Here is a 12,607-nt window from a genome sequence, read left to right as displayed (position 1 = left end):
ATTTTCTGCAGGGTGAGACATGTCTGCCTTGCTCACACCTGTGTCATCAAAATGATGCAAGTGTTGGGCCCATTCACTTGAATTTCAATCAGTAAATTGAAAACTCTTATTGAGATTAGTTGTAAAAGTAATTAATTTCCTAATTTTCATCAAGTCTATTTTTAGAAAAGTACAGACTTTTAACCCACATGACCTGGTGAAAGTTTTATTGAAATGTGTACTGTCAGGAGAGACTATAAGTAACTGCAGCTGGATACAGAAAAATACTCATACATTTGAATGGAGAGTGTGAGCGAACCACTAGGTGCTCGGGCCCTAATAAAGGAAAAACTGCAGTACAGAGCTACAAATTTTAGATTTGATGGTATTTTTCTACAGCACTTTATAACTAAACTGTCACCCTCACTCCATTTTTTCCCTTACCCTCATAGGTCATCCCCACTACTGAATTATACATATAAGACCTATAATTATTGTAAAATAAATGATAATAACACCAAACTTCATACAAAGTTTGTATATAATCTACTGTATGTATATAGGCCTTTCTGCTGTATCCTACAAAAATGAGTTCCATTCAACCTCCACACCAGTGGCGGCTGGTGAAAACTGGGGAGGACAGGAGAAAAACCAACATGGAATCTTACAACAAACCGCATCAAACTATATCATTGTCCCCCACCTGATGAAATCGGAGGGGTGGGGGGCAATTTTATATGCCAATAAAACAATTTGCTTTTAAAAACAAAAACCCCTGAGTGGTGTAAAGGCTGCTTCTTTAAAGACATTTAGCATATACATATTGTTTCTAAACAAAGAAGAGCTCATTTTAGCTGTGGAGTGGTTCAGATGTGTGATTTTACCAACAGAGTGAAATTCAAATTCATAGTATTGTTCTATTGTGACAACAGATTAATGTTCTCATCAAAAACAGACAAGATATTACATGATTTACTCGTGTTTCCTATGTATTTTCTTAGTATACAGAAATATATAAAGTACCACAAAGCTTATAATGTGATACAGGAACAGATCAGTGCTGAATACTAGAGAGACTGAACACTAAAAAGATTCACAGGTTCACATCAGAAAGTATTAATGCATGTATCAAATACATGACTTACACACTCTTATCTATGTGCACGACACACAAAATATAGTCTATAAAGCTGACATGTTAACACTAGGGGTGCAACGGATCACAAAACTCACAGTTCGGATGGTATCACGGATTTGAGTCAAACAAATAAAACTTTGTTTTCCATTTATTCTGTAACACACTCACAGCAAGAAACAGCAAGGAACTTTTGCCCATGGTCTAAAATTATAATAACATTTAAGATGTCCAATATTTTAAATAAAATAAAATATATAAAATATTCAATGTTCAATTATTGAAATATGAGGCATATCTTCCTCTTTTAAACACGGTAGTGAATGAAACAGCTTCTGTGCACATCATCAAAACTTGATGATAACTTTGAAACATGAACACACATCTTGTCCTGTAGCTTGTTGAACGCGCCACCAAACAAACATTCAACGCCAGTTAGCAGCTAGATGCTAATTAGCTGCTCAGCTGCAGCACATCAAATGGCATGTAAACATACCTACAGATGTCACTTCGGACCCGTTAGATGCTGGTTTGATCGTTACCCTTCAAAATCCCTGTTAGCGACACACTGTCTGCCCATGACTTGTACTTACAGCAGTTTGTTTACTTTGTCTTAAATGAGACATTAAATTTTGCAATTAATTTGCAGTTCATATACCTGCCAAACCGTAAGGGGCGATCCGTACGAACCACGGATCAACTACAATCAGTTACACCACTAGTTAACACTTCCTATTCTAGTTATTTTAAGCTTATTACTCAATATACAGCTCAGCTTAAAAACGAACTAAAGAAACTGTCAGAAGCAAGCAGCCAGACCTTCTGTACACTAATCATACAACATCAACAGGTGACTGAACAACCGCTCAATTAAAAATAGGATCAATTCCACATGAATGAGTGAGTCCTGACATCTCACTGTAACTTCAACAAGCAAACTACCCATAACACATTATATATATATATCTGCTGCATTCTTGTTAAGGAGATCATTCACACAACAGCCACACAGAGAGACATTTAACCATCAGAGATGAAATTAGCGACCAAAGAGACAGAGAGAGAGAAGCTGTATCTGACTCACATTATCTGATGTCTTCTTTCTATCATGGAGATGAAGTATTCATGTCATAATGTCCATTTGTAGCTGTTGATCATCTTGTTTGTTAGTTAACAGAACTTAATGGCTGCTGCTTAACCAGTCCGATGTCATCAGCAACATTGACAAACAAGCTAACTCTCCTGGTTGTTTCTCCAGTTGCTTCTCTCTCCAGCCTCCCTGGCGGTGTCCTGCTGCTGCTGCGCTGCACAATCCAGATCATTTCTCCTGTTAGCTTAACAACAGTCCTTAACAGTCCTTCCATGGATGTATAGAGTCCTTCAGGCAGCTACAACAAGCCAGCTGTTGCATTGGCCAATGCAAGGAGCTATCTACTGCTGCTACTCTGCCTTACAGTGGAGAGAATTGAAGATGAATTCTGGAAACTATCATTGGATCAACTCAATGTCAGTATTGCATTCTGGTTGTTGATTGGTCAGGGAGGTCGTCTTCCCTTGGAGCATCATTTTTCGTGTCTTTTCCAAAGAAGAGAGAAAACATATGTTGTAAATAATACTGAGATTTGGTTATGGTTTATTTCAACCAAATATTCTTTTTTATATTTTGATCTCCCTCTTGCCTCAAAAAAAATAGAGGAGGATCAACCTCCTCTGCCTCTATGGACTAGCCCCCATGGTGTGTGCCACACACCGCCCTTTCTCCCTCCTCTCTCTCTCCCTCTCAGTTGGAGAGGAGAATCTTACTCCTCTTGTGAACTCTCCTCATAAATCCCATTACTTTGGCCAAATCTTACATTAAAAATCATATTTTTTGTAGCAAATTTTGTTGCAAATCCATTGATACAGGTTTGAAAGTGGTCAGACTTATAGTTTAGAGGTCAGAAGCCTGTGTTTGACACAAAGGTCATGCCTCCCCATTGCTTTATATTGTAAGGGTGATGTGGCACTGCAACTTTCGGAGCTTATAAAACCCAAACCGTTCGAGTTATTACAAAGTTTTTAACAACTTTTTTTCAGCACAGTGTCATAAGTCATGTATCAAAGTTTGAAGTCGATACCCTTAACACTCTCGGAGGAGATAGCATTTGTTCGGGGCCAAAATTGAGGCAAAGTCTTATATTGACAGGCTGATTACGGACTTCCTGTTGGATTTAGGTCAGGGGTGTCAGCATATGATTTGTAGGTCTTGATGAGACGAATAAGTCGGTTTTGGTTTGATCTCTCAATGACATTGGTGGCCATTTTAGTTACATAGGTGGCGCTAGAGAGCACATATTGGCACTTTGGGGGTTAATTTTTACATTTTATCAAATTTTTCACCAGACTTGATGTGCGTGCCAAATTTGGTGAGTTTTTGAGCACTCAATTATTTGTCTCATCAAGGCCTACAAGTCATACAATGACACCCCTGACCTAAATCTAACAGGAAGTCCACAATAAGCCCATCAAAGTACGACTTTCCCCCAATTTTGGACCCCGAACAAACGCTATCTCCTCCTAGGGCGTCAATGGTATGGGCTTCAAACTTTTATACATGACTTATGACACTGTGCTGAACAAAAGTTGTTAAAAACTTTAATAACTTGAACGGTTTAGATTTTATAAGCCCTGAAATTTGTAGTGCCGCATCGCACCTTACAATGTAAACCAATGGGTAGGCAATCTCTGGGCACAGACTTTGTGTCAAACTGATGCTTGTGATGTCTAAACTATAAGTCTGACCACTTTGAAATCTGTATCAATGGATTCGTGACGAAATTTCCAACAAACAGATGTGATTTTTAATATCAGATTTGGCCAAAGTCATGGGATTTATGAGGATATTTCACAAGAAGAATACTCGGAAATCCTGCTCTCGAACTGAGAGGGAGGAGGGAAGAAAGGGGGGAGGGGTGGATAAAGTCAGACCTGTCAGCCCAGGTCTGACAACATCTACATGCTTGTGACAGAAGCCTTTGGACTGTGCCACACCCCAAACAGTAAAGGATAGAAAACATATGTAAATTCAAGATTTGTAGGTCAAAGTCTCATGACTCATTTAAAGTTCAAATGAAGTTTGTATCTAAAACTATGTGGAAGCAGTAAATGTTCAAAAAGGTGTGGGTTCGCTCACACTCTCCATTCAAATATATGAATATTTTTCTGTGTCCAGCTGCAGTTACTTATTGTCTCTACACACCTGACAGTACACATTTCAATCAAACTTTGACCAGGTCATGTGGGTCAAAAGTTTTTACTTTCTAAAAATAGACTTGATGAAAATTAGGAAGTTAATTTCTTTTACACAAAAACTCAGCAAAAGTTTTCAATTTATTTATTGAAATTAAAGTGAATGGGCCCAAAACTTGCATAATTTTGATGACACAGGGGTGAGCAAGACAGACATGTCTCACCCTGCTGAAAATTGTCATCCTCATACCGTTGAGATTTGATTTTTCGCCATGACAGAGGAAATTGCTATAACTTTATTGTACATGCTCCAGTCTGCACCACACTTTACATGTTTGTAAAGTCAGACCTGTCAGCTTAGGTGTGGAGACATCTACATGCCCGTGACAGAAGCCCTTGGACTGTACCGCACCCCGGCGTGCGCAAGGGTGCAAAGGCCCATTCAACGCTGCTTGCAGCTTTAATATTATCCTAAATCTCCTACTTTTTTCTGAGATTTGCTCATATAACGGATCCAAGTCAGTCACCAAACCCTCTTAACTGCCCAAACGTTTCATAAATAGTTTGTTTCCACTTGATGAATGACACCCGTTCATGAGGAAGAGTTTGTGAATTTTGATCATTTAATCATTGCTCAAGACTTGTATATACTGCTAAGTTGTTGGTAAAGTTTCATTCACCCAAGAGTCAAAAGAAAAACTTCACATCACGGTGCTTAAGGTCTTGCTCTCTGAAGTCAACAGACAAAAAAATAACACATTTAGAAGGGTCAGTAGTCATACTAGCGGACCTGAAATAATTAGAAAATATGAATCCAGTTGCCACTGACATGTCATCAGAGCAGCACTGTAATGTGACAGAAGTAAAGGGGAAATGGTTTGACATGAATTTAGATGTTAAAACACGTGACAGCACAGAGACGGATGAGAGAATTTCACACAGTATGTGTTGGGTATAATTGAGGATGTTACTCTGGACAGTGACAGTGGACTGCATAAAGACCCTAAGGCAGCTGTCAGAGGGAGAGAGGAACAAGTTGCTGTGCAAAAATATGCCAGTAAAACCATAAAATCTAAAAAACAAACATTGTCAAGACTCTCAGTAAATTTGCAAGCCATGATAATAAGATGAACAGAACCAGAACCATTATGCATCAAGTTTGTTTTAGTTATATATTTTATTTTAGTTGATAGTTGGTATCATATTTAAACTTCAAATCCATTCGGGTTAATGCATTATAATTCCTAAGTAAGCAAGCAAGTGTTTTTTTCTGGAGAAAGGTAAATGATTTGTTCATGACTTATATGACAGATCTGGATCTAAGAGCATTTTTAAATATGAGAAAACAGTGAATGCCACAAGTCACTCATGTCCATGAGGTTCTTGCATGAGGCCTATTGACTCAACTATATGATGGGCATTCACTACACAACCTGACACAGTTTCTCCCTGTGTTAACCTGTTTATCAGGTGTTGAGGCATCCTGGATCCAATTCATTAGTATAAGATGCGTGATCAACTTAGGGCCCTGCAGCCAGGGTTTATGTGCATATTACCTAACATGCTACAGTCCACCTGGTCATTTGACCCTCGCAGACATGGGCAGACGACGAAATTTACTTGGGGGACCACCTAAGTATGTGGACATGAAAAGTGTATTTTGAGCTTTATTTTCCTCTGTTTGTACATATCATTAACCTTTTATTTCATCTTTAGGAGAATGTGGTAGATTTGCAGGAGGATGTGGAGTATGATTGAGGACAGTTTTGATTCCAACTAACCACTGATCAACACTGAACATTGGATTGGATTGACATCAAAGTGAAGAGAGACAGTTGGACCTTACTCTACTTTCCTACAACAAGCTTTCCATGAACAAGCTTTCCTGCAGTCTCATATGGACTGTGAGAAGAGCAGATTCCAGAAGCCTTTTTGATTTATGTTGATCTGAGCTGTCAGATCTAACAATGATCTGCTGAAAGTAATTTCGCCAGAGGTTATTGTTCTACATGATCAGAAAAAGAAGCTATTTGTTGTTATTGATTAATGTAGATTATTTTATGAAAAGACCTGTCAATCAATTTGAGAGCAACAGCAGGTTGTACTGTGTTTTGAGTTTTGGTAGTGGGCAGTTTACATTTGTCAGTTCTCTCTGCACTCCAGTCCTCATTTTTTCTATCTCCATTTCGTGGGGCGAGATGAGCGTGTTAGCCAGGTGCCCAGAATTAACAAAGCCATCAGTTATCTAGGATCAACAGTGTGAGGTGCAGAAGCCAAAGCTTTTGGAAGGTGTAGACATGTACTCCCTAAAAAGTATACATTGAAAGAGCTTCAGCTGCGGATTTCAGTTGTTTGTCTCTGATAGAACAGATACACTTCTATTTTAATCAATAAAGCTGTCTTATGGTACATAACTACAGTAATTGTGTGTTTGGCTCTGAGTGCTTCCAAAACGTGGGTGGCCCACCCCCAACATTATGCCTGAATGCCTCCTTTTTAGACACACAAATTGAACACTTATTGCTGCTCCTGCTCTGCTGATGTGCTGCTCACAATACATTTCCTGTGTAGACGCAGTGTTACATGGTTACATACAGAGTCAATAGCTGCATCTTTTCACCTGCAGCACACAGCTTCACCGAGGGTATAATACAAAGATGTTTGGTAATACATCCTGGATCAGTCAGTAGCAGATGCTAGTGTAGTGACAAGAATATTATCTCTCACTAGCTTCCTACCCAGAAACACTGCCATGTTTATTTTTTATTGTTTTTTAAATGTACAATCTGTTATCCAATGCAAATGGAAGAGTCACTCCACCACCAAAACTCAAACCATTTGATTAAAACATTCTATCACTGTCAAATTCATTGGCAGGTCTTGGTACACAAATGAAGAGTAAATATCAACTGAATCTAAGCTGTTGATGTTTTCTGTTTTTTTCCCCCATGGTTTACATTCATGTTTGAAAATAACTGAAATCTAACGTGTATTTTGTCTGGTCAAGATTACTGATTATGTTTTTTATGTCATGTAACATGTATTTATATTTTTTTTATATGAACTGTCTGTCTGGGGACATTCTTAAAGAAGCAATTATCAGATACAGTAAGTAAAAAGAATGGGTACAAGGTGTGTTTTCTTTGTGTAAGGGGAATGTGATGTGATAAGCATTTGGACTACCTTTGTTTGCATAATGAATATTTTTTGGTGCAGATCTCTAAATCAGGAGTTAATGGAGTAATATTTTGCTATTTAAATATTTTATTTTTTATTGAAATGTTATTTAAAATTACAACTTGACATATCAGAGAAAGAGAAGAAAGTATCAATTTATCAATGCAATATCTATTTACAGCACATAAACAATCAGCTATAAGAATGAATGGGGCTTAGAGGGAAGTGAGAGTAACAAAAGCGATAAACAGAAAGCAACAACAACACTTTGGTTGGGGTCAAGTCAACTTATCAAAGACTTGCCCAATCTCATGAATTCAATGTTTTTAATGATTTTAGGGAACTGACACTTTAATAGAAACAGGATTTTTTTCTGGTGAATTTTCAAAGAAATATGTAATTGCTCTGTTAACCTGCACTTTTAACATCTGCATCCAGTTTCTCAAAACACTTGACAGGCCAGATTTCTGTTTCAAGTTGTCTGTTGAATAACCTCTGCATGATAAATCATGTAGTAAAACCTCTATAGTGGTTCTACATAACCAAAACTGAAACCACTCCTGAACGCAGGGTGTTGCAAAATCATTTATATAGTTATGACAATACATGCACTTTTGCTGTGTATTTACAAGTTTATTAATTACAAAGGCATTTTACATACTATTGTCATGAAATTTGCACTGTGAGTTGTTATTAATGGTTTCATTAAGTATATCTCAAAGAAGAGCACTAACCTACTCTGCATATAGACATGAATAGTGGATAATGAGAGGGGATGTACTGTACACAATATAAAAGAACAAAAGAAAGAAGATTTATTTCACTGATATAAATATTGTCATGAAAATAATTTGTGTTTTTTGGATCTGTGATTTTTTTTCAGGATCTCTAAATCTTAAGTTAAAGTTTTTTTAATAAAAGCATTTTCAGAAATTACCTTTGTCTGATATAGTAGTTTGTGACAGACAAGTATTCTTTCTAGTTGATGTGAAGAGCTGCCATAAAAGCTCTGTCTCACACCTAGACTTAGTATGAAACATTCACTTGAATTGATTCAGCTTAGTCAGATATGAACTGCTCCAATAAGGGAACATTTAATATCCAACTTTTTAGTTGATTAGAGATAAAAAGTTAAAATTGTTAAAGGTAAAAATGAAGCATATTCATTTTTCAACTGCATAGTCGATTTTTTTCACCTCAAAGGTTTTCAGAAACTAATTTTGGGAGATGGTTTAGGAGTATGTAGGAGTTTCTCTAGTTTAAAATTCTCCTCCACTCAAAAATGTGTTTTAAGACGTGTACATTAAAGCATGTATGTGACATCACAACTAGTTTCAAGCCAATATGCAACTTACACAAGTGTGATGTGGAAAGTTGAAGCCTCCAGTGTACATACACTGAGAAAAGACTTTTCAGTGAAATAAGAGACATCTTGTGTCCAGCAGTTCAACTTCTGAAATGAATATAATTTGTATATTAATAGATTCTGGAATTTTTAATGAGGGAGAAGGAGTAGAGGCCAGGGATTTTTCTAAGGATGTTAATGTGGTAATTATAATTTTCTTCATTTTCATTTTCATTTCATTTATTTATTATAAGGACAACACACATTAATCAACATTTCTGTAAATGTGCCAGTGTTAGCCAGCTGGCTAATTTTCAACTGCAAAATACATACCTCCTTCAACTGATGACTACTGATGAAATTGATTCAGTGTGTTTTTCAGATTAATAACTGGATGAATTCTAGCTTAGTTTAGTGCAAACATAAAAATCATATTATAAATTGAAAAAAATCATTCTGTAAATGTACCATCTAAATTATAAACATGAATCAGTAAGCAAGAATTTTTTTTCCATAAATGAAACTTGAAACTAGAAACTTAAAACCAAAGCTGCAATCATAATTATTTTTCCTTTAATTATTGTATAAAATAGCTGATGTTGCTTGGATTGCTTTGCTGTATTTACATATCTTTTCCTCCTTTGCTCTCAGTCCTCAGTTTTGTTCTCTGCTGTTGAGCCTGTTTTGACGTGGGGATAGGCTTAGTGCCAATATGCCACCTAGCAAGTGAATGACAACTTGTGTAAGGCAATGTGTCATGACATCAAGTGTCAATACTTAACAGTCACTACCACAGCTTGAGGCTGAAGCCAACGTGGAAGTACAGTACCTTAAAGTGCAATACCACTGACGGCCTCTAATAAGTGTGCTATGGTCATTTAGGAAATTACTGCTCCTTTAAATAAGATTTGAGGATTTATAGTACCTTTTGATGTCTTCTGTGTGGGCATTGGTTTACAGCTGTGATTTAGAAAGATGAGAACTCCCGCAACATTTGTAGTATGAGGAACAACTGTATTAGTTGACGGATGCGTTTCGGCTTGTGGCCTTCATGACCCTGATGAAGGCCACAAGCCGAAACGCATCGGTCAACTAATACAGTTGTTCCTCATACTACAATTGTTGTGGGAGTTCTAATATTTTCTAGACTTATTTCCCTTCTCCTTGCACCTTGGAAGTAGGTGAAGTTGTGCCAGAGACCCTCACTCTGTATCTACAGCTGTAATTGACAGTTGGCTCACTTGCTGGTCTCCCCAGCTCCAAGACTTGCACTGAGTCGGTCTATGGTCACAATATTTTACTAACTTTAAAGTTATTTGACTTACCTATGATACCCTGTTAGCACAATTTAGCTGAAGTAAATAACATTGGCCCAAGTGTGCACCGCTCGGTGTTTCCAGTAAGTTAGCGTACCTGGCACTCTGCACTTTATTTGAAATACCTAGGCTATCTTCACAGCCAAGGTATTTCATGTCCTTGAGGCTGGAAATGTAGGGGTCCATGACCCACGATTCCTTTGATAAGTACTTGTCAACATTGGCAAAACGGCACTTCATTTCCTCCTGAAGTAAGTTCATGTGCCAGGTAAACTGCGTAATGAGAGACACACAGTGCCACCAGACTGGTGTCAAAATGGTTGTGGATTCTTGGAGGGCAGATTGTTAGATGAGAAGTAAGAGTCCACAGACATAAAAATGTTTTGGCCTGTTGTTGTTGTGGATAGATTGGTACACATGAGACTATCTTGTTTCAAGGCATCGCTGTGAATTTATTGCACATAAACGATGAGCATGGACTCGTCTGACACTGTTGTTTCATCCAACTGAATGACAAAGGGAGCATTCCTAAGCTTCTTGTGCAGCTGGTTTTGACAATCTCCAGCCATTTGATAAATTCTGTCTTTGACAGTGTTGTCAGAGAGTGGGACAGTTATCATTTTATCCACCACCTGGGGGCCACACAGCCTCTCCAATTTTCAGGTTTGATTAGCTGCTCTCCAATATTGTGCAGCTTTTTAGCCTTGGCAATTAATAGCAAAAATTCAAATGACGCCCCTGTGGCTCTGTGTAAATCACTGCCTGCCCTTTCAAATGCTTTTCTGATGTTTGTGGATCTTTTTGATAGTGCCAACTGCTTTTTCCTCTCAAAAAATGTCACCAATAGTTCTGGTGTTTTGTTTCCTGGTGATAGATAGTGTCACACCCTGCCTGGACTTTGTGTGTTGTAGGAGAATTTCTTAAGCATTGAAGTTCTCTGAAGAATTAAAAACACTGAGTGATGAATCTTTCTCTCTTTACTCCTACATGCCAGCATGGAGGGCACACAGCTGTTCTGCCAAACAACCAAACAATCTCAGCTTAAATACAGTATGTGCTAGTAGGAATTTGAAGTGAGAAAGTAACGTCATATAATAATAGCCTTACACTGCTAAACTCTTTGATGACCTCCTACCAAATTGGACACAGTGAATTCTCCTACCAGGTATCAACAAGCTTCAACAAGCAGATGCCCTTTGGCAGTCTACAGAATTTAAGGCACATACTTTGACACAATAAATCCCTTGCAGTGTTTTTGGTCTCTTTGTGTTTTTGTGTTCTTTGGGGTTTCCTGGTTTGCAATTCTGTTTAGTCCTTCTGGTCATATGGTTTTTCTTGTTATATTTGGGTGGTGGGTTTGGACTGCCTTTTGTTGTTTAGCCTGGTGTATTGTGTACTGGGGTTTAGGTTCATAGTGGTTCTTGGACAGGTTGGTGTGGGTTATATTTAGAGTATTGTGTTTTCTGGGTTTTGGTTTTGTTACTGTGTTTCCCTCGTGTGTTCATGTGCTCCTCCTTGCACCTGCCCTGCATTTGTCCTCATTAGCTCTGCCCTGCTCTGTGTCTTCCCCAGTCTGCTGTCACCCTCACACCTGCCCTATATCAGTCTCGTCAACCCTGCCCTGCTCCCAGCCTGCCCCTGTATCTTGTCACCTGTTCTTCGTTGTCTGATTAGTTTAGTTTGTATTTAAGTCCTGGTTTTCTGTTCAATCTTTGTTGGATCATTTGTTCTGTTCCGTGTTCTGATTCACCCTGTGCCGTCCTGACTTTTACATTATTAAAAGATTTCTGTCAACTCTGCATTCTGGTCTCTGCATTTGGGTCCATTCCTGCTAAACCCCATGACAGATGGCTTCTCGCCACAAATGACACATGCTGGCCAAGACGTGTCCTGTAAACCAATAAAACCAAAATTAAGGTAACTTTCGAGATGTAGCCTTACTCTCTTTTCTGATGCTGATGAATTATCAGCACTTTAATGTTTCTCTGACATGTTGTTGTCATTTGTAAAATAGCTCTGTTCTGACTGCAGGAAAAACAAGGATGAGCTAGCTAGCTGACCTGAGGAAACTGATTGAGAGCACAGGTCACAGAGGTTGAGAGGTCACAGAAGTGTGGCCTACTATGTAGCCCACTATTTTTGAATGAGGACCGAAACAGTTTTGTATACATACTTTTGTATAAATTATCCAGTAAGTGTGTTATTATGATTTAATTTAACATGTGCAAATCTAATTTTGACAACTTCAGAGCAGACAAAGCCTCATGCACCCCCTGTAATCTTTGGCACCCTCTTGAGGAGGGTGCGGACCCCTGGTTGGGAATTAACGGTCTAGATGCAGAGAAGGCCTTTGAGCGGGTTGAGTTACCTGGGCAAAAACACAATTAAAGCTGCAAGCAGCGATGAATGGGTCCTTGCACCTCACAA

General features: G+C 38.3%; 1 protein-coding gene across 1 annotated transcript in view; it reads left to right on the top strand.

The window, feature by feature from the left end:
- bcl2l12 (BCL2 like 12) overlaps positions 1–8,447 on the top strand; it is a 29,776-nt gene extending 21,329 nt beyond the window's left edge. Inside the window, exon 8 of the mRNA XM_067615926.1 lies at positions 6,059–8,447. Within this exon, the coding sequence (XP_067472027.1) occupies positions 6,059–6,100 (42 nt within the window). The 3' untranslated portion in view covers positions 6,101–8,447. The remainder of the gene's footprint in view (positions 1–6,058) is intronic.
- The last annotated feature ends 4,160 nt before the right edge of the window (positions 8,448–12,607 follow it).

Source organism: Thunnus thynnus, chromosome 17 (assembly GCF_963924715.1).
Source record: "Thunnus thynnus chromosome 17, fThuThy2.1, whole genome shotgun sequence".
Taxonomy (NCBI): Eukaryota; Metazoa; Chordata; class Actinopteri; order Scombriformes; family Scombridae; genus Thunnus; species Thunnus thynnus.
The sequence above is the reverse complement of the archived record's forward strand: the minus strand, read 5'-3'. Positions and strand labels throughout refer to the sequence as shown.